The 20270-nt window shown below is 39.6% G+C and overlaps 1 protein-coding gene across 1 annotated transcript; it reads right to left on the bottom strand.

The window, feature by feature from the left end:
- Positions 1-38: 38 nt before the first annotated feature.
- On the bottom strand, positions 39-15270 carry LOC134644081 (sacsin-like). The gene is given in 9 exon segments (XM_065472059.1): positions 39-1856; positions 1858-7451; positions 7562-7650; positions 7835-9266; positions 9342-9386; positions 10359-10466; positions 11843-11954; positions 14624-14711; positions 15239-15270. Coding segments are annotated over 9 exon segments (9318 nt in total).
- Positions 15271-20270: the final 5000 nt, after the last annotated feature.

Below are 20270 nucleotides of genomic sequence, written 5' to 3'. Positions count from 1 at the left end.
GAGGCTGTGAAGAATCTGTGTCTCTGTGAGTTTAAAGTTTAAAGTTTAAAGAGGATGCCTGATATGTCTTTGTGTTTCTGTGAGGCAAACACAACACTTGACATGTGTTTCATTGTTTGCAGGAAGTGCTTGTTGTTCAACCTTGGACACACAACAGGTAAAATATAGCAGTCGCTGAAGAGTTTCCTCACATCACGTAGTGTCAGAATTGACCCGTCATCTCTAGATGTTGGTGCTTTAATTTCACTCATTACGAACCTCCAAAGTAATTTCAGCCACTTTATCATTTCGTCATTTGGGACATGAAGACCACTGTGTGGATCATCTTCACAGTTCTCAAGAAGATGCTGAATTAATGTTTTCAGATATTTCTCCGAGCAGGGCAATGTCATTTTTTGGATGATTCCAAAACTTTGAAGAAGTTCAATGTGGTCTTTGTTTGTCTGATAGTCTGCAAATTTGTCTTCGTAGTGAAAAAAGAGATTTTCATATCCTGATATCCACTTGGGTGACTGGGAGTTGAAAACTGTCAATACTTTATCTTTTGTGAGAAGAAGCGGAAGCCGTTCGAGCAAACTGGCATTGTCCTGGGTGACCTTTTCTGAGGAGAAATCTTTTAAACAAAAACTCAAGAGCTCTAAACATCTTTTCTCATCTTTGATCAAAGTGGCACTTATGGGTAAAGGCAAATCCTCATCTGTTTGGGTTGGATCATTGAGAGGTTTTGCTCGTAGAAAAGTCTGCACAGTGGAGGGACTGACCTCTTTCACATGAACACCAGCATCTGTGAAACTTTTCCAAATCCTCTGCATGTTTGTGGAATAAGGAACCAGCTTCATTCCAAGATCTTCCAAGATGGGCATCAGCTTGTAGTTTGTCAGGTTTGTAAGATAAGGGGCCTCAAGTGAGTCTGTTTCACTGACATTACACCATTCAAATGAGTATTCTTTAATTTTTCTATCTGCAATTTTCCGTGTTGAGCTCTTCATCACAGGGATTACCTCAAGGCCTTTTTCTTTCAGTGATCTGTATACTTCATGTATCATTTCATGCCAGTCTGGGCAAGCATCCTCGGACACAGTTGGCCAAAAACACAAGTATTCTGTACTGAAACATGAGTCAGTACTTGCAAGGGAAACTTTCTTGACTGCAATGCTACACCTAATATAATGCAGGAGATCTGCATACAGTGGAGCAATGACGTTCTGTTTTAAAGTCTCATTCCAGGTTGATTTCTTACTCTCCCCATCTTCTTTCCAAAGGCTTGTCCTGGCAGAATCAACCTCAAAGTTTCCATTTACATGTACTGGCAGTCCAGTTTTCCCTGGCAAAGGAAGTGAACAAAAGGCTTCTCCTTTAAAATCCATGACGCTGGACCCTTTTGTGTTCACACGTGCAGCTAATGATGCTTGGGGAAGTTTGTCTGATAGTTTTAATTCAAAGCCGTCTTTGAAGGAGCCAAACTGTTCTGCAACAATCCACTTACTTTGTCTTTTATCTGAGGTGGAAATCACAGTTTCATAGAAAGTCTTGTGCGGTGTTGCTGTTTTGTCTGATTGCAGTGCATTTTGTAAATGTTTTACAAAAGCTTCTTTCTCATCCCGACTTTTCTGTGGCAGATTTTTTTCAACCTCAAAGATGGTTTTAAGTCCTCCTGAATCTTTATTGATTTCATGGACTTTGATTTTGCAGATGTTTTTCAGAAAGAGAATTAGTCCTTCAGGATCTTTAGTCAGGGCAGAGCACAGTTCTTTCATGTCGTGGTCAGTGACTATTTGCTGTGATATTTTGGAGGTATTTTCATTGGTATCCATCTTCAGAGGTAATCTGAACATGGTGCCCTCTTTAAGAGGAAAAAATGTCTGGAAGAAAGGATTTGTAGACATCTACGTACATTTCTTTGAAAGTGTCAGCTAGTTTATAGCCAATGCCATATCGTGGTTTATTTGAGTGATTTTCAATGTATTTTTGATTGGGGTCAGAAATGCAAAGTACTTCATCTCCTGTAAGGATCGAAGGACAGTCAGTCAGATGGTAAACAGAGTTGAATCCAACTCCATACTTCCCTATCTTCCCTGGGGTGTTGTGCTTTCCTCCCTCTCCCAGCTGTTGAATTCCCTTAATGTCAGCATCAGAAAACACTTTGTTGTTGAACACACAAAGTGCTGGACCCTGGAGATTGTTCCATTTCTCCCCAAATGTTTTTTCTTTCCCATGTTGTCTTTTGTCCCAGATGAAGTGAATTTCTGTTGCTTCTGCATCATCAGCATTTTGGATGAGCTCTTTAAGGATATCCTTCTTTGATGGATAGGCTGAAATTATGTTTTTAATACGAACAGTGAGTTCTTCCCTCTGTTCAAAGTCAAAAGCTAATGGTGACATGTCATCAACTATGTGGGTTTCCAGAGAATGATGCCTTGTTGTTTTGATTCCAAGGTGGCGAGCCATAGCTCGTGGGATATTCTCGTGACATAATGTGACACCTGAAGTGAGTGGCATCCACGGGCTGTCATTGTAAAATAGCTCACTAGCAAACTGCAAAACTCCATGCTCATTGGGTATCAGACAGTCATCCGTGATTTTGACTTTGGCCTCAAATATTCCTTTGTTTAAAATTGTGAAGACAACTGAGAGATCACTCTTTGGTAGGGGCTGGTTTCCATGTTGAACTTTTAATTCCCGCAACACAGTTAGAAGCTGAGTGATCGTGAATTGATTTGCAACACCTATACATGTCCAGAGGTTCCTGAAGCTTGTGAAGGCAGCTGGAAGTACGTGGAGATAGGGCTTTGCTTCAAATTGCCCGTTCTCAGCTACACGGTCAACATTCACAAATGTATCGCCAATGAGGATGAATGGAAATGAACTCGCTTGTTGTGAAATGTAAGTGGCATTTCCAGAGTCACAGATCCACTGATCCAGACACTTATAACACTCAAATGCAATTTTGTAAAGCATGGATCTGTCAATGGAGTGTGCTTGTTTGCTTTCTTCATGCAGCTGCTGGAGCACCACCTCTGGCTTTGGAGTGCTGTTCACACCCAAGATCTTTAGGACTGGATCACTGTGGTGTATTTTCAAATTACTATTATCCAGCACTGGTTGTGTCATGTTAACGAGAAGGGAGCATTTGTTACTAAAAACATCAGTGGGCCTTTTAAGTGTTACATTTCCTTCCATTTTTGCATCACCAGGGGAAAATGCTGGAAGAAATACAGTTGTCCTCAGTGTTTTCCAGTGGTGAGAGTCTTTATCATAAATGTGATTCTTCATCAGTTCAAAAAGGCACTTCAAGTGCACAAATGCTTTTGTTTTGTCAATGCTCCAGGTTTTATTAATTGTGCCCGCTTTCTCTGTGATGTCTTCCAATGGGAGATGATCATTTGCCATACCGAGTTCCAACAAACGCTGAATCCTTTTTGCAGATCTGAAGTCATTTTCGGATCCATCAAGCAAGCGTCCCTCTTTGGGTTCAAAAAGACAGGCCACTTTCCCTGTAGGATTCACAAGTTTCCTGACATGTTGGAGCTGTCCACCCTTTGTGGGTATGCATGCATAGCAGAGCAGCAGACTGTCAATTTCTTTGATATGAAGGTCAATAGCATGCAGCACAAGGGTATCTCTACTCTTCGAGTCCATTGTAGTTAGGTTACTGAACACTGCTTCTCTGTAGAACTTCTCCCAGTTCCAGGTCCTGTTTTGTAAAACCTTTTCAAGGCCAGCCTGTTTGAAGCTGTTTCTCAGCCACAGTGGAAGAGGAACAACATGATTGGGTCCTTTTGCATATTTCTGGCAAACTTGAACTGCAAGGTCACCAATCTTTTCATCATTTTCAATGCTCTCATGTAGAAATATGGCACTGTTCATTGAGAACCATTGTTCTCCATCACTAAAGAGCTCTGGACCAACAGATTCATCAACAATAGTTGAGTAAAGTGCATCCACTAAAGGCTTGAAAGTTTCAGTCACTTTCTCTCTCTCAGGCCAAAAACTGTGATAACAGTAACTCACCAGCTGTTTATTTTCTGACATTTTCTTTAGTGCCTTGAGTACAGTAACATATGCTGTCACTACTGGATCCTGAAGGAGAGCTTTGTTCCAGTCATTTTTCACTCCAGTTTCCCACAGAGCTTTTCGGTTGCTTGTCACCGCAAATGTGCCATTTACATTGACAGGAAGACCTGTGTGAATGGGAAGAGGAAGGAAGCAAAAGGCCTGTCCAACAAGATCTGTTCGTAATGTGGTGAATTTTCCAGTTTCTGGATCATTTTGCAAGGGCACAGCGATCCCTCCAATGGGCAAAGAGAAACTGGCCTGCTTGTTTATGTGAATGGCCATTTTAAAGGACTCATCTGTCCCAAAGCAGTTGTACAGGAGCCAGAACTGAAGTTTAGTTTCGTTAGACTGCTGACTGGATATTTGGATAATTCTGACTGTGCAAGATTCAATTAGTCCTTTGCATTTACCATCAACTTTCATCAGTGATTTCTCAGCTTCACGTTGCTTGGACACACTGGTGTCATCAGGAATCTCCATTGCACTCACAGTGGTTTTGGACACAGAGAAGATGGTGTCTATTTCATTATCTCTTGTTGGAGTCGATCCATTGTGTGGGATATTTTGGAGGGATAATGTAATGATGTTCTTTAAAAAAAGCAGATGGGTTTGTGAATTCTTAGAAAAGTGATGTTGAAAATCAAGGATATTGTGTTTTTGATACACTTTTGTGCTTATTTCTGATTTGACCGCCTCTTCTTCACTTCGGAAAGGTAGTTTGATCAGAGTTCCTGGATAGGGATCAGGAGGACTTTTTCTGGTAAAATTACACTCAAAAATGTTTTCATATGATCCAAACTGATCAGGAAAACAATGAAAGAGTCGCTGTTGAGAGAGATCCAGCTTGATTCCAGGATTTGATTTATGTTTGATATGCTTTGTGAGATGAGTAACATTGGGATCAAGTATGAGAAGAGTGTTGCCACTAAGGATGGAGGGGACATCTGTCACATGATACACAGTGTTGAATCCAAGTCCAAACTTTCCTATTTTTTCCACTTTGTTTTCCTTCGAGGCTGAGCCAACTCTGACAATATTTTTCCAATCCTCTGCTGTGAACTGCTCATTATTAAAAGCCCAAAGACAAGGTCCCTGACAAAGAGCCATGTCAGGGTCAATCAGGCTTTCAGGGGCATCTCTGTGTACTCTGAAATCCACCAAGAACTTGCAAACATCTGCCCCAGCATCCTCTGCATTCTGGATGAGCTCTTTGAAAATGTCACTGTCTTCATCATACTCTTTAAGAATGTTTTTTATCCTCATTGTTATTGGTTCAGATTGTCCACACTGCTCTATTCCTATCTCCTCTGGATCAAGGATGTGGGTACTGAGAAAACAAATTTCCAGCCATTCAGCCGCTGCTTTTGGGATTTCCTCATGTATGACATAAATTTCCTCTTCTCTGCAGTTTAGTTCTTTTAGTCCATTTTCGCTTACATCACAGAAAAGAGTTGTTGATCGTGGTTTAAGGGTAAATTTTCCTCCCTCAGCAATAACTGGCACTGGGATGTCATCCTGAACTGTCTTCTTCTCTTTCCAGAGCCAGTTGAGAATTTCTATTGACACTTTGACCTCAGAGGAACTTGCAAATGGCGGTTGTCTTGCTTCAATTGTTTCCTGGATGGAGTACAGAATGCCCAAAATGTCTTCACTGGAAAGTACTTTTCTCAGGCCAAACTTCTGGAACAATGTTCTGTATGGCAAAAATTCACCTGGCACCTTCCCAATGTAAGAACTCAGATCTAGATTATTTGGGTATTCAAGAACCAGATCCTGGGGTGCAACAAACTGGTTGTGAGTCCATAGCCAGCATGTCTCATTGCCCATCATTGTAACAAATACAGAGACATTGTCTTGCATGTGTTTGTAAATGCTGTGCAGCTGTGTTTTGAAGTCTACATCTGTGTCAGGATTAGCCATTTCCAGTGCTTTTGATTTCAAGACTGACAGATTCTCAATCACTTTTTCAGGTGGTGGTAGGTCTTTGAGACCAAGTCTGTTGCTAACTCTGTCACTGAGCTTCCCTACCAGAGGCATTACATGTCCAACAATGTCCTTATACACAGAATGTCTTATTTCATTTGGGCAAAACAAACAATACTTCTGAGATTTATCACTGAATTGTTTTTCACTTCCAAGTTGTTCACATGGGATCCATTTTAACATTTTGAGGCAATGAAGCTGTTTGTGAGAAAACTTTGACAGTAAATCATTACTTTCCAACATTCCCAACAGAACCTGAGCTCTTCTTAGAGCCTCAGTTTGTGAGTTCACACACAGTTTGTCAGTCAGCGTGGCAGCATGTAGCAAATGTTCAGGTGAGACATCTTTCTCTTTATTCAGTAATCCGATTTCTGTTAAGCTTTCCAGCATCTGCAGTGAATGAGTGTATGAAGGCGGTGGAAAGAAGTCTGACTCAAAGATGACTTTAAAAGTCTGAATTCTTGGATCAAAAAAGTCAGATGCTTTTTTCAGCTGTCCATTCATTTCAATGAAGCTCAAGTCCTTACAGCTACATTTCAGGGATTCGTTTTGTGAGAAAAGCACCTTACCATGCTGTAAAATCCAAGTCATTATCTTATTAATGTCTTCACTGCTACAAGCGCCTTTGCTTATGCTGTCAACAAGAACATTGGCTGCTTCGGTGGTGTCCAAGAGATGAACTTTGAGCAGCTGTAACAGTCTGCGGTCAGTCTCAGTAGAACACTGGATTATGGAATCAGGCATAGGGAGCTCTGTTGGTACTGTTAGGCCTGAGATCAGAAGCACAGCTTGTTTTGATTGAGCTGCAACACTTTCCTTTCCTTTCATGGTTTGAAACAAAGGCAACTTCAACAGAAAATCTTTCTCTGTTTTTGAGAGAGAATCCAGATAAGAGAGATAATCTTTTAGTTCATTGCGTGCTGTGTGAGAGGCAGATGTGAGTTCTGTGACAAGATGCTGGAAATCTAAATTCATCAGGACTTTCAAAACACTCCTTGGAGATGGGCACAGCACGTACGAGTCAAGGTCTTCATGCTTGAGCCACTCATTTCCTCTCACCACTGTGCCACCAACTTTGTTCACCAGCTGAGCTATTTGGTCTGGCAAACACAGCTGTTTACTTTTCTGAAAGATCAGAGTTGTGCTCTGCTGTAGTTTTGCTACTGATACAGTCTCACTGCAAGACAGAGGACTAACTGGTATTAGAGGTATGTCAGTGAAAGGACTTAAGTCGTTAAAATGACTGTTGAGAAACCTCCAGAATTCTTGGAACCAGTCTGAAGGTGGATGCTGACTGTTGTTGTTGTCCCATGTAACAAGGTTCTTCCCTGTCTGCTTCCAGTCTGGTGGCAAATATCGTCTTGCATATTCAGCCACATGGGATGCATCAATGTTGGTGACCTTGAAGAAATCTGAAGAGCAGATCAAAAAGATTTTTTTAAAAGATAAGAATAAATGTGTGTGCTAAAATGTGTAGCTGCGTACAAATGACTCTGCATTCTTTAAAATTACTTTGACTTACTTCTTCTGGCCAGTTCTTTCAGATGGGCACTGCAGGCTGGAGTCAGATCATGTGGGATGAAGAAGTGTTTACAGAATGGCAGCAAGACTCTATAAAAAAGTGCAATGGATTCTGTCGATCAAACTGTTAAGAGTTCATTCAGTATAGAAACATTCCTGAACCTTCCAAATATTCAGTTACAATCATTATGTGAATAACACATAAAAATGGCAACTTTAGTCATAATGAATATAACATTTATTTTAAATATTGATAGATGTATGGAAACCCTACCTCGGAAATTCATGGCTGTCAATCAAAGCAGTGTCTTCCTCTTTGTATGTGAACGCTCTGAAAGAGCCATCACTGAGTGGAAGGAGGTGAAGACCCTCAAGTTCTTTGTATTGTTCATCACCCAAAATGTACTCCAAAAGACTGAGTTTGTCGTCATTGGTGATGTTATCCACACCGGTCCTGTGGAGAATGGCCCTGAGGAATGCTGGAGTCACATGTTTTAGGGTAGTAGGGTTTGGGTAGGCCTCATTTATAGCCCTTGCAACACTAGCTGGTAAAGTGACAAGATTTTCTCCACATGACACTAAAGCCCTTTTAATGGCAGACAATATGTTGGTGCTTGTTGGGCCATTGCAGGGGAAAACAGCTTCTGATGGAGAGATAAACTGTCTTTCATCTTTAGCAAGAGAGAGGATGGCCACGTTCTGTCTGAATAAGTGATGAAAAACATCCAGAGTGAGAGCATGCCATTTTTCTTTGTGTTGTATCTGAGTGAGATCTGGCCACAGATTGTACACAGAGGAAACAGGGAGGATAGATTTTTGGGCAAGTTTAATGGCATCTTGAATGATCTTGATGTATGCTTGTGGAAACACCTTCTTCATCAGCATTTCATTCCACAATGCATGTTCATCATGTCTCTGGTCTTCCTCTTGCCATTTGATGTGTCTTCTATTGTCTGTGAGGCCAAAGCATGCATTGACATAAACTGGGAGTCCTGTCTTATTGGATTCATTGTTTGGAAGGGGGAGAAAGCAGCTCAGTCTGCTCTGGCTACAGTCTCTCTTCTCACCACAGGGGAATGCCAGGTCAACTTGAGGTAAAAAGCTCAACTTCTTTGCAAGTAAATCAAGATCTTCTGCAACGTCCTCCTTCATGGTACATGTTGTCAGAAGCCACTTTGTCTCTTTTTGGTCTTCTGAACTCACAGTTATAACTTTGAACCTTGTTAGACCCTCAGTGACTGACTCCTCTTCTGGCTCTAAAACACCATCTGTGGGGACTGAGGATTTCACTTCAAGTCTGGTGTTAACAGCTCCATCTTCACTAATATGTAACAAGGACACGGAGGTGACATTTTTCAAGAAGAGGAGGCTCAAATCTGCATCTGCAATGAAGCTATCAAAAAGCTCAACCACTTTATCTGAGTCATACAGATTATCAGAAATCTCTGATGCTTCATTGCGTAAAGGAAATCTAAAAATTGTCCCACTGAAGTGTTGATCCTCCATGACAACTTTTGACCATCCATGTTCACATACAAGTGAGACTATATCTCTAAATGGTTGGAACTGATCACTCATATTCAACAGAACTTCTTGGTCTTCAGCATTATCCAATGACCACCGAAACCCTTTTTTTCTCTCTCCAAATATTTTTTCTTGGGGATCCATCATGCCAAGGTGGCCTGAACTGAATATACTTGGCACATCTGTGGACAAAGTAAAGATATGTTACTTTTCAAAAATTACTACTCCTACCTGTGATCTAATACACATAGTTTCACCTGTTATGTGGTAAACGGAGTTGAAGCCAATTCCAAACCTTCCCACTCTCAGTGTTGGGGAGTAACGGAATACATGTACCGCCGTTACGTATTTAGAATACAAAATATGAGTAACTGTATTCCGTTACAGTTACCGTTTAAAAAGGTGGTATTCGGAATACAGTTACTTTGTTGAAATAAATGGATTACACGGCGGTACTTTCCTGTTTCATATTGTCGCGGGTCAGGACTGTTTAGGTTTGTTTGACAGCTACGCTCTGTTGTTCCTGGCAGCAGCGTTACGGTTGCCATGGTTACAGGGTGACGCTCTCTCTCTCTCTCTCTCTCTGCGTGTTTCCTGGGTGAGAGAGCGCTTTTGTTGTTGTTGTTGTTGTGCTAAGCTAAAAGGCAGAGTGTTACAGGCATGGCCCTAAAGAATGTAGCCTCATGGGCAGTGTAGTCCGTGCTGCAGCGAGAATGGACTGCCATACACGTTATGTGTCTGTGAGCGAGGGAGGGAGAGAAAGGAAAAGTCCGAGCTGTCACGGAGCAAAAACGGGAGCTGGAAGCATGTAAATATAATAATAACCACTGCAGCCAAGAAGAGTGCCTGACGAGCCCAGTTGTAAGTAAGCTATTAAGACTCAACTGTACACTGTGTTCGTGTTTTCCTCCGGAAAAAATAAGTTCCGTTGGAGCAGCCTTTCAACGCCTCTCTCTGTCTCTCGCTAGCAAAGTTGACCCAGACAACAAAGTAAAGCTAGTTTTCGGCTACCAGCCCGACACGGAACCCACCGTATTAGCCAGAGGTCCCTTTACTACGGTTCGGAGCTGCGGACCTTCAGTAACAGTAATAAATCACAGCAATAGTACATTCACGTAGTTGTAAACAGCATGATAATATATTAAGTAATCCAAAGTATTCAGAATACGTTACCCTCATTGAGTAACGTAACGGAATACGTTACAGAATACATTTTGGGGCATGTATTCGGTATTCTGTAATGGAATACATTTTAAAAGTAACCTTCCCAACACTGCCCACTCTGTTTGGGTCATCACGCTTGACACTCCTTCCAGCCATCTGAATTCCTTGCCAGTCTTCATCAGTGAATGCGGCATTGTTGTAGGCATAGAGAGCAGGACCTTCATAAAAACATAACAAACATAAAGCTTATGCTTTCGGTATCTATGTGTTAGTGACACATTCTCTGGAATCTCTATCCCAACGTGCACTGAATGAGATTTTTCCAGAAAGGAAATCAGAAGACAGGAGACACTTTTCAGTTGCTATGCAAATGGATTGTCTGTAGAACACTTTGAGTGTAACTGTAACTAGAGACAATATTAACAGTGACTATCCTAAATCTTCTCGCTTGATCTGCATATTATAATCAAGCTGAAAGCTCCATTGCCGAAAAATGAAGCTAGTTTTAAAAACTGCAGTGCTGTGAATGAACAGTTGAGGCTTGCTCCAAAAGCAAAATGCTCAACAACCTTGTGCAAGTTTAAACTGTGTTAAGGGTGAGGGCTGCATGAACATACATATAAAACTATTTGGCTGTTTAATTAAGTGAGTACATTTGGTTTTCACTAGTCAACATTCATTATCATAGTGAATTACAGTGCCAGTAGCTTGTTAACAAGTAGTTTTTACTTTGCAAGGTTCTGCTTTTCAGACAAACATGGAATTAAGTGAGTGTGGGAATTTGTTAGGAAGCAAGAGCTATATTATTTAATGATGCTGTAAATGCACATAGGTTATTCATGTTTTCTTATATGACCAATGCCTTTAAGTGAAGCACATTAACAGTGATAACGTTGGTCTCTGAAAGCACAAATATCCAAGAAAGCACAGAAAATATAGACTAAGAAAATGTAATCTGTCCTGTTATGCACCACCTGAGACATTAAAGAATATAAGCAACCTAAGACCCACTATTACTACTATTAAAAATTTATACAATAGAAAATAAATAAATAAAATGAGAATTTTTTTTACTTGTTTTTCCAATCAGTTGTTGTTGGAAATGTAGTTTTTCCAGGGTCTTGGATAGCTTGAATAAACAATGATGGTGACAGCCAACATTCCAAAGCTGAGGATTCAGAACTGTAGTCCCAGCATGTGACATATTTTATCACATATTTTATGTAGTCTACAATCAGAATCCAGTTTTATAGGGCTTACTAAAAACACCCATCTAGGAAATGTTTGATAATGTGGAAAAATATGGGGAAAAAACATCCACACACTATAATTTTGGGAGAAATTACACGCTGAAACAAGCAGAACCTGCTACTTTTAGCTGCTCCTTTAGTCACAAGGGATCGCCATAGAGAGTAGCTCCACTTTTCGACGTGACCCCCAAAGGAAGCAGAATGTTAAATAAAAACAAACCAAAAAGTCCCCAGCAAACTCGGACAGACATTCTTAACTGGAGATGTATTGGCTCTATTTATTACTTTTAAATGTAAATAAATAATATTTTTTGCGAAATATATTTCTGTTATTCAGTGAATACCTTGGTATGTCTCCAGTTCTTCAGTCCAAAGGCTTTCAGTCCCATAGCTTCGCTCATCATGGATGAAAACCACTTCTGTGGATCGAGCATCATCTGCATTTTGAATCAGCTCCTGTTGACAAATAAAAACAACCTTGAGCAGAAAATGGCAGTACGACGCTGCCACTGACACAGTTCTGCACATAAAGCTGGTAGATCTTTCTCACAGCAAGTATGTCTACAGAGGAAAAACAAAAAAGGGTCTGTTTCAGTCTAACTCTCAGACTCACTGGACACTGTAGTCCAAAGTGTCCAGTCAGAGTATATGATGTAGTCATTCTTGTTCTTTAGCACACAATGGCAAAAATGTTTTAAGCTTCAAAAATGGTCAATAATTGTGTAAATTTAACTCTGTGGTAAAACTGATGAATTGTACTGTATTATATTTTTAATATTTTGTCTGATAAAATGCCAGCTCAGTATGGTCGGTTGCAAAAAAGCAAAAATTTGCATGTCCTTATAATTTGCAAGCAGCACAAAATATGGGAGATTTCAGTGAATTACAACTATATTTTAGTTACACCTTCACCAACCAGTGAAGTTTACATCCATGTTTCCATTTTGCCAATTAAATAGAGCTTTTTCTAATCTGAGCTGATGGTCCAAGGACAGAGTCAGTACATATTATGAAGGTCCTTGTTTTATAGTTTGGATTTGTCACATTGTTAAGTAGAAATAAATTACATTTTCATTAAATGTAGAAATAATTGTTGTTCTTGTTCTTCTGTGTTCACACAATTAATGTGTAGGTTCACTCTCAAATGTTTTTAATCGGTGAAAGGTCCATACTGCAGGCAGGCGAGTTCACCAGCTGGACTCTTCTACTATGAAAACATGCTGTTGCAGTTTAGGATTATCTTTCTGAAATATTCAAGGCCTGCCCTGCAAAAGAAATTACCTCATTGGGAACATTTTGCTCTAAAACCTGTGTATACCTTTCAGCATTGATGGTGCCTTTAGAGATATGCATGCTGCGAATTCCATAGGCACTAATGCACCCCCATACCATCAGAGATGCATAGTGATGATAATATGCCATATGGGCCCTCTTCTATTCACTCTGGCAGATGAGCCATCCATCCATCCATCCATCCATCCATCCATCCTCCCGGTGGGACATGCCCAGGACACCTCACCCATGAGGTGCCCAGGAGGCATCCTTGTCAAATGCCTGAACCACCTCAACTGGCTCCTTTCGATGTGGAGGAGCAGCGGCTCTACTCTGAGCCCCTCCCAGATGGCTGAACCTCTCACCCTATCTCTTAGGAAGAGGCCAGCCACCCTTCGGAGGAAGCTCATTTCAGCCGCTTGTATCCGCGATCTTGGATCACTACCCACAGCTCGTGACCATAGGTGAGGGTAGAGACGTAGACCAACCGGTAAATTGAGAGCTTTGCTTTTACACTCAGCTCTCTCTTCACCATGACAGACCGGTACAGCATTCGCATCACTGCAGCCGCAGCACCAATCCGTCTGTCGATCTCCAGCTCCCTTCTCCCGTCACTCGTGAACAAGACCCCGAGATACTTAAACTCCTCCACTTGGGGCAGGAACTCATCCTTGTCCTGACCTGGGAGCGGGCACTCTACCCTTTTCTGGCTGAGAACCATGACCTCAGATTTGGCGGTGCTGATTCTTATTCCCACTGCTTCACACTTGGCTGTGAGCTGAACGCCATCACTTGAAGAAGCCAACTGAACCACATCATCTGCAAAAAGCAGAGATGAGATTCTGAGACCACCTCTGTCACCTTCTGAGACAAAGCCTTCCACCACTTGGCTGGGCCTAGAACTTCGGTCCATAAAAATTATGAACAGAATCGGTGACAACGGGCAGCCCTGGTAGAGCCCATCACCCTCCGGGAGCAACTCCGGCTTATTGCCGGCTATGAACAAGCTCTTGCAACAGCTGTATACCTGTCTATGTTTGTAAAAAATAAATACAATTTTGATTTTTTTCTAGACTACAGAATAGGTTTTCATTTTTCTTCAGTCCATTTTAAACAAGCTTTAGCTCTGAGAAGATTGTGGCCTTTCTGAATCGTATTGACATATGGCTTTTTCTTTGCAAGCTACAGCTTTAATCCACATTTGTGGATGACACTGTGACCTGTGTTCACAAACAGTGATTTGTGGAAGTGTTCTGGAGCTAATGCAGTGGTTTCCACGAGAGAATCATGCCTGTTTTGCAGTGCTGCCTGAGGGCTTGAAAATCCTGTGTGGCTGTGGTACTGACTTTTGGCCTTATCTCTTGCACACAGAGATTTCTCCAGATTCTCTGAATCTATATACAGTAGATGATGAAATAATCAAAATCTGCACAATTTTGCATTGAGGAATATTATTCTGACACTATGTCTACAACTTGTAGACATTTTTTTTTTTTACAGACTGGTGAACCTCTGCCCCTTAACTTGTCTCTGTCCAATCACGTTACTGACTTTTTACCAGTTAACCTCATTAAATGTTGCCCCATCCCAACTTATTCAACCATGTTGATTTCACCAAATCCAAAATGAGACAATTTTTTTCATGAAATAATAAAATGTCTCAGTTTAAATTTTTACTTTGTTTTCAGTTTTGTGAATCATTTTTATGTTCGTGAGAACTGCAAAATGTAGTAAATCTCATAAACCCATTGCTTTCTATTGTCATTTACATTTTATTATTGTTATTATTTGCACAGCATCCCATTATTATCTAAAGTAACTGTTGTGTGTTTTTGTTACAGCATTACACCAACCTTCAAAATTTGTCCACCATCTGGATATCGCCGTAGAATATCTTTCAGATAGTCAATGATGGGTGGTGCTGTGGCCCCGAAGGAAGTCCTAAACAAAGTAAAAGTATTAAACAGAGAGAAACTAGAGTCTGAAGGCAAATTAAAACCATGTTGGTCCTGCTGATGCAATGTTAGTAAGGATAAGGTTGAGAGCTAAGTTAGCAAAGCACATGCACATATTTGACTATTTGACTGATATTGTTAGAGATGAGGTTCTTTACTTTAAATGAAATAGAATAATCTTTATGAAATTAGACAAAAAATAAATTTAATTAAAAAGAGACACTAAAGGTCGAGTATAAAAATAATTTTGGCCATCTGGTTTCAAAATGTTTATTTCATGTGTAGATTCCACACATTTGTTTTAATGCTGAAAACATATTTATTCCCTAATTTATTTTGACCACAGGAAACTGACTAGTAGTTAGTAATGATATCAATAAAGAATCTGATCTTTAAGCAGAATCAAAAACGGCATTAGTACCCAAATCCTATTAATATAATGTCTACTCAGCATGTAGGAGAACAGTTACTGCCTCCTACTGTACACAGTATATTAAAAAGAAAGCAATTCACCGGACTTTCTTCTTTGCCTTTGGATTCACCATGCCAGAACGGGTTCCTGTAAGAAATTCAGAAAATTGTGACATGTGTTACAGCAGTGCAAACTTACTGCCACACTTTTAGTTTTAAGGTTTTATATATCTGGATGTAATTTAAAAAAACCCTTATGAACTAAGGGGCTTAATGGGTTTTAAAAATAGGTCACTAAAACATCAGATGAACATCTAAACGTGACATATTACACCGTGTCATTATTTATTTAACAAAAATGAAATCAAAATGCAGAAGCAGTGCAATAAAAACTCAAATAAACACACACACTGCTTCTGCAGTACTTACTGAAGTAGGTAGCACCCATGAGGTGGAAGGTGATTAATGACATTAATAGCAAAACATTCAGGACAGCTGCCAGTCTTCCCCACCAAAGTGGAGAAGTTTGGCCATAAGGCACAGAGCTACAAACGCAGCATTGTTGTAGAATGTGGATTAGGATGAATTATTTTTGTTTTAACTATTGAATGCTTTTGTTTGCTTATTCTTTTTAATGTGTGATGTAAACCACACCCATGTGGGGAAGGAGACTGTACTCCTCTGGATCAGATGACTGAGATAATTGTGTGATGATAGCAAAGGTTTAACATTAGTAATATTTAGAAACACATGCAAACCTTTTGCTTAGTTTACAAATTAGGTTTATAGTGCTCTCTTTAAACCAAAGAAAATATAAATGTGAAACAAATCTTTGAACTATGAGTCCTTCAAGGTTTTATTTCTTGTTTTGTTCTGATCATTTTGCTGAGTAACAGTGTATTGCACAAGGAAACGATAAATAATTCAAGTGTTTAAGTAACTTAGCCTGAATCTAGATGATCTTGATGATGATTTAGCTACTTCACCCACCTCTCAAACAGACTAAACAGCTACAGTACGAGGGCTGTGGTTGATGATGCACGCTGAAATTGTCCTTGTGAGCCCTCTTTGTTTACTTTTTTGTTTCCAAAACATTTGTACTTTGGAATTAAACAACAACAAAGCAGCAAATATAATTAAACACAGATCTAAATAAGATCATCTGTATATAATTTGACAAAATGGTAAAAAAAATATATTTTTTAAAAAGTTAGTAAATTAACATATAAAGATTTTCTCTATTCTGTTATCACAGTGTTTAAAATAGCAAAATCATTTTTGTGTGTATTTCTGTTTTTAAGATTTTCGTTATTACTTAGCTAGAAACCTACCTAAATACGACAATAAAACAAATAAATACAATCACAGTACCTCAGTCATAGCAGTGCAGGGTCCTATCAGTGCCAGTGAAAGTAGTGATGCTGCATCAGTCTGCTGTATATAAAGGCTGCTGATGTCCAATCACAGCAACGAACGCCTGTCTTCTTTTCTCCTCCGAGTTCCGTCATCTCGTTAGAAACGAAACTGACTGAAACAGAAGCAGCAGATCCAAGACTGAATTTCCTCTGATGTCCTGGAAGAAACGAAACTTTAGGAGGAAGGTTGCCCTGCATCCCGCATCATCCAGCTGCCTCCTAGCTAGATGATGATGATGCAGGAAATCAGAGGAAATGCGACTTAGAGCGACTTTCACTCTGTACATCCTTCCTAAGAAATGTACTTGAAGACAGGTATTTATCTTACAAACGCAGTAAAATCCCCACATGAACAATCTTTGCATCCTCAAATGTACAATACAATAGTTGGTAGGCTTCTAAGTAAGCTAGTACACCTGCTTGCTATGTTTGCATGTCTCTTATGGTGGCCTGTTTGACCCATAAAAGGCGTAATTGGATGAGTCAGTGCGATCATAATTGATATAAAATAGCCAAAAACTAGTGATGAAAAAAGAAACATGACTTACTGTTTATTTAAAACAGTAATAAACTTGTAGGTTAGTAAGCAGGGGAGGCATGGTTATAAAAGAGCGCATGTCTCCTCAAAACTCTGCATAACTGTAAAAATAAAGATTATGTCATGTTTCTTATCTGTAGGACAGTGAAAACCCCTCCCCTGCTGCTGTGGGTTTAGATGGCACCATGTTGGATAACACAGTGATCAAGTAGAGAAACAGTCTGATCAGACTGTTGGTGTAGTTTTAGTCTTTCCTGACTCTGACCTTGAATCTGATGACATTCCAGTCGCTCCTAAACAGCAGAATAAAACAGACAGTTCTTCCAAATGTCCATCCAGGTCCAGGCCTTTAAAGAGTTATTTAAATTTATATTTAATTTATTTATTTTTGAAAATCATGTCTGTACTTTAATGAGTTGAGTCACTGTAAGAAAAATTAATATGAGAATGCCCTTTCAGCTCCTTGTACAACTTGATGACAGACCCTGGTGCAGATATTTTTGAACATTTACTGCCAGGTCATACTAGGTCAAGTACACTTGATCTCATATCCCTATTGTTTCTGTAAGTGCAGAAATAATATCATCATTCCAGCTTTTGATCAGCACCATGGACAGGAGTTGGACTCAAAGGTCAGAGGAAGGGACACAATTATTTGAGCTGTATGTCTATATTCCAACTGTAATGTCTATAAACATGGAACAACAGGGAGGAGCTAACCACAGGTCCTCATAGATTGACTGGATGGGTTCAACAATAATTCAACAATTCAACAATAATTTCCAGTGGACCAGCTTCTAGATCTCACACATATTACATTGTATGTTTGTGGGATCTACATATTTGTTTTTAACATGTAAATGGTAGCAAAGTGGCAATCCAGGCAGGAAAGTCAGTACCCCCCCCCCCCCCCCCCCCAATCCACCACCTCCACAAAAATAAAATAAAATAAATTAAAAATTCATGAAATTCAGTTCATATGGAAAATGTATTGTTGGAAAGATCAACTTTCTGAGAATGCTCCAGGCAAGAAAATGTTTACTACTTGTTGAACATTTATAACTTGTCCAAGTTAACATGGAATTCCCCATAGTCTTGCAAACAGGAAAGAAATGTTGCTTTAAAACACTCAAATTAATTTTTCTTTTCAATACAATCTTTTTTTTTCTTTTTTACTTTTTTTCTATATTCAGTTGCAAATTTTCCCTGTCTACATGCCTGGTGGTAGCAGATGAAAGGCTCCATGTAGCCATTACTCAGCACCACCTTCAGCTGCAGAGTGAATGTTTTAGTCTTTATCCAGGTAAGTTGTTGGTTGAAAAATTTTTGAAAAGATTGGACTGGGAAAAGTCAAAAGTGACTGACAATCAAAAGTTCACAGTCAATTTTGGTCTTGAATCTGTGCAATTATTCAGAGAAGCTGTATTCTAAAAATTATTGTAAGATATAGTCTTGATATTACTTCATTTGTAAGAGAAAATGATGACATGGGCAACATTGTGTATTATGAGAAATTAGAGATCTCAGACAAGATGGCTATAGAAAAGCAGATTTTTTATGCTGCAAAGCAGCTTTACATTAAAAAAAGTAAAGCTAAAATCAAGCTGTACACAAAATAGCATTTTAGGCTGAAAAGCAATTTTTTCAGTTAATTTTTTTCAACTTTCAATTATGTGTTATACAAAGGTTGTAGTATTGATTTGCTGAACTGTATTCAGAAATGTTTTCTCATATTCTGCCAACATTTAATTTCGATGTGTACAATAAATATGTAAGGGCGAAGAAAACAAGTTAAGGAACGTCTGTAAATATAATTTAGTCCAGAAGTCCTTTAGCTATAGTCGAGCTTTTACATATTTGTGGTAATTTTGGGGTGGCTGTAGCTCAGGTGGTAGAGCAGAATGCCTACTAATGAGGAAGTTTGGTGGTTTGATTCCCCATCTGCAATTACATACAGTTCCAAAATATTAATTCTGACCACTAATTTATACTGTATGTATTTTCTTTCATTCTTCATCTTGTACTCCTGATGCAGTACTCACATTGACCAACCTGCTTGTGGTTGTTGTAGAACGGCAGGAACCCAAGCAGGAGGCCCTGGACCTAGTAGTCTTGGTCAAGCGCTACCTCATCATAGGGATTGTGGTGGTAATAGAACCCTCCATCACTGCCATCAACTCATGAAGGGAGAAGCCACAAATAAATCTCAGAGACAAATTTAGGTTCATAGATTTGTGGACACCAACTCCTTGTTTTTCCATCATTTTGCTTCTATAGTAGCACAGTGGATTTTTCTTCATACAGTGAAGTTAGGAGTAAAACACAGTCTTTCAGGTTTAATTTAAGGGGTATAAGTATTGCATTAATTGTTGGATGTTTAATATTGAGTAGTATATATGTAAATAAAATCTTTAATCGTAAACCATCTCTACCATCAACTGTTAAAGGTGTTTCTGGGTCTCCATAGTTTACCCTCCAGATTTGCCCATACAGCTGAGAACCTGTAACACTGGATGTATGTTAGGTAAAACATTGATAACTCATCTTACGTATGCAGATGACCTGGTTGTTTTTAGTCCAAGTAGTGCTGGATTACAGCAGCTTCTTAATATCTGTACCTAATATGGTGTGCTATATGATATAAAGTACAATGCTATCTTGATATGTAGAACCAAACAGGATAAACAGCTAAATTTCCCTGTGTTTAAACTGTCCGACGATACCCTTGAGATTCATAAAAAGGTGAAAGACCTCTGTCACTTTATTACTGATCAAATGAATGATGATGACATATACAGACAATGCTGTAAGCCCTATGTGCAGGCAAATACTATTGCACACAAAATCAGCTTCTGTTCAGTTCCAGTTAAAGTGGCTTTTTTTAAAGCGTCTTGCACACTGCTATATACTTCCCCCTTGTGGTCATTTTACAAGCAATATAGCAGGGTTAGGGAACTCCAGGCCTCGAGAGCCGGTGTCCTGCAGGTTTTAGATGTGTCCTTGATACAACACAGCTGATTTAAATGGCTAAATTAGCTCCTCAACATGTCTTGAAGTTCTCCAGAGGCCTGGTAACGAACTAATCATTTGAGTCAGGTGTGGTGACCCAGGGTGAGATCTAAAACCTGCAGGACACCAGCGCTCGAGGACTAACGTTCCCTACCACTGCAATATAGCATGC

The sequence above is a fragment of the Pelmatolapia mariae genome, linkage group LG16_19 (assembly GCF_036321145.2).
Source record: "Pelmatolapia mariae isolate MD_Pm_ZW linkage group LG16_19, Pm_UMD_F_2, whole genome shotgun sequence".
NCBI lineage: Eukaryota > Metazoa > Chordata > Actinopteri > Cichliformes > Cichlidae > Pelmatolapia > Pelmatolapia mariae.
The sequence above is the reverse complement of the archived record's forward strand: the minus strand, read 5'-3'. Positions and strand labels throughout refer to the sequence as shown.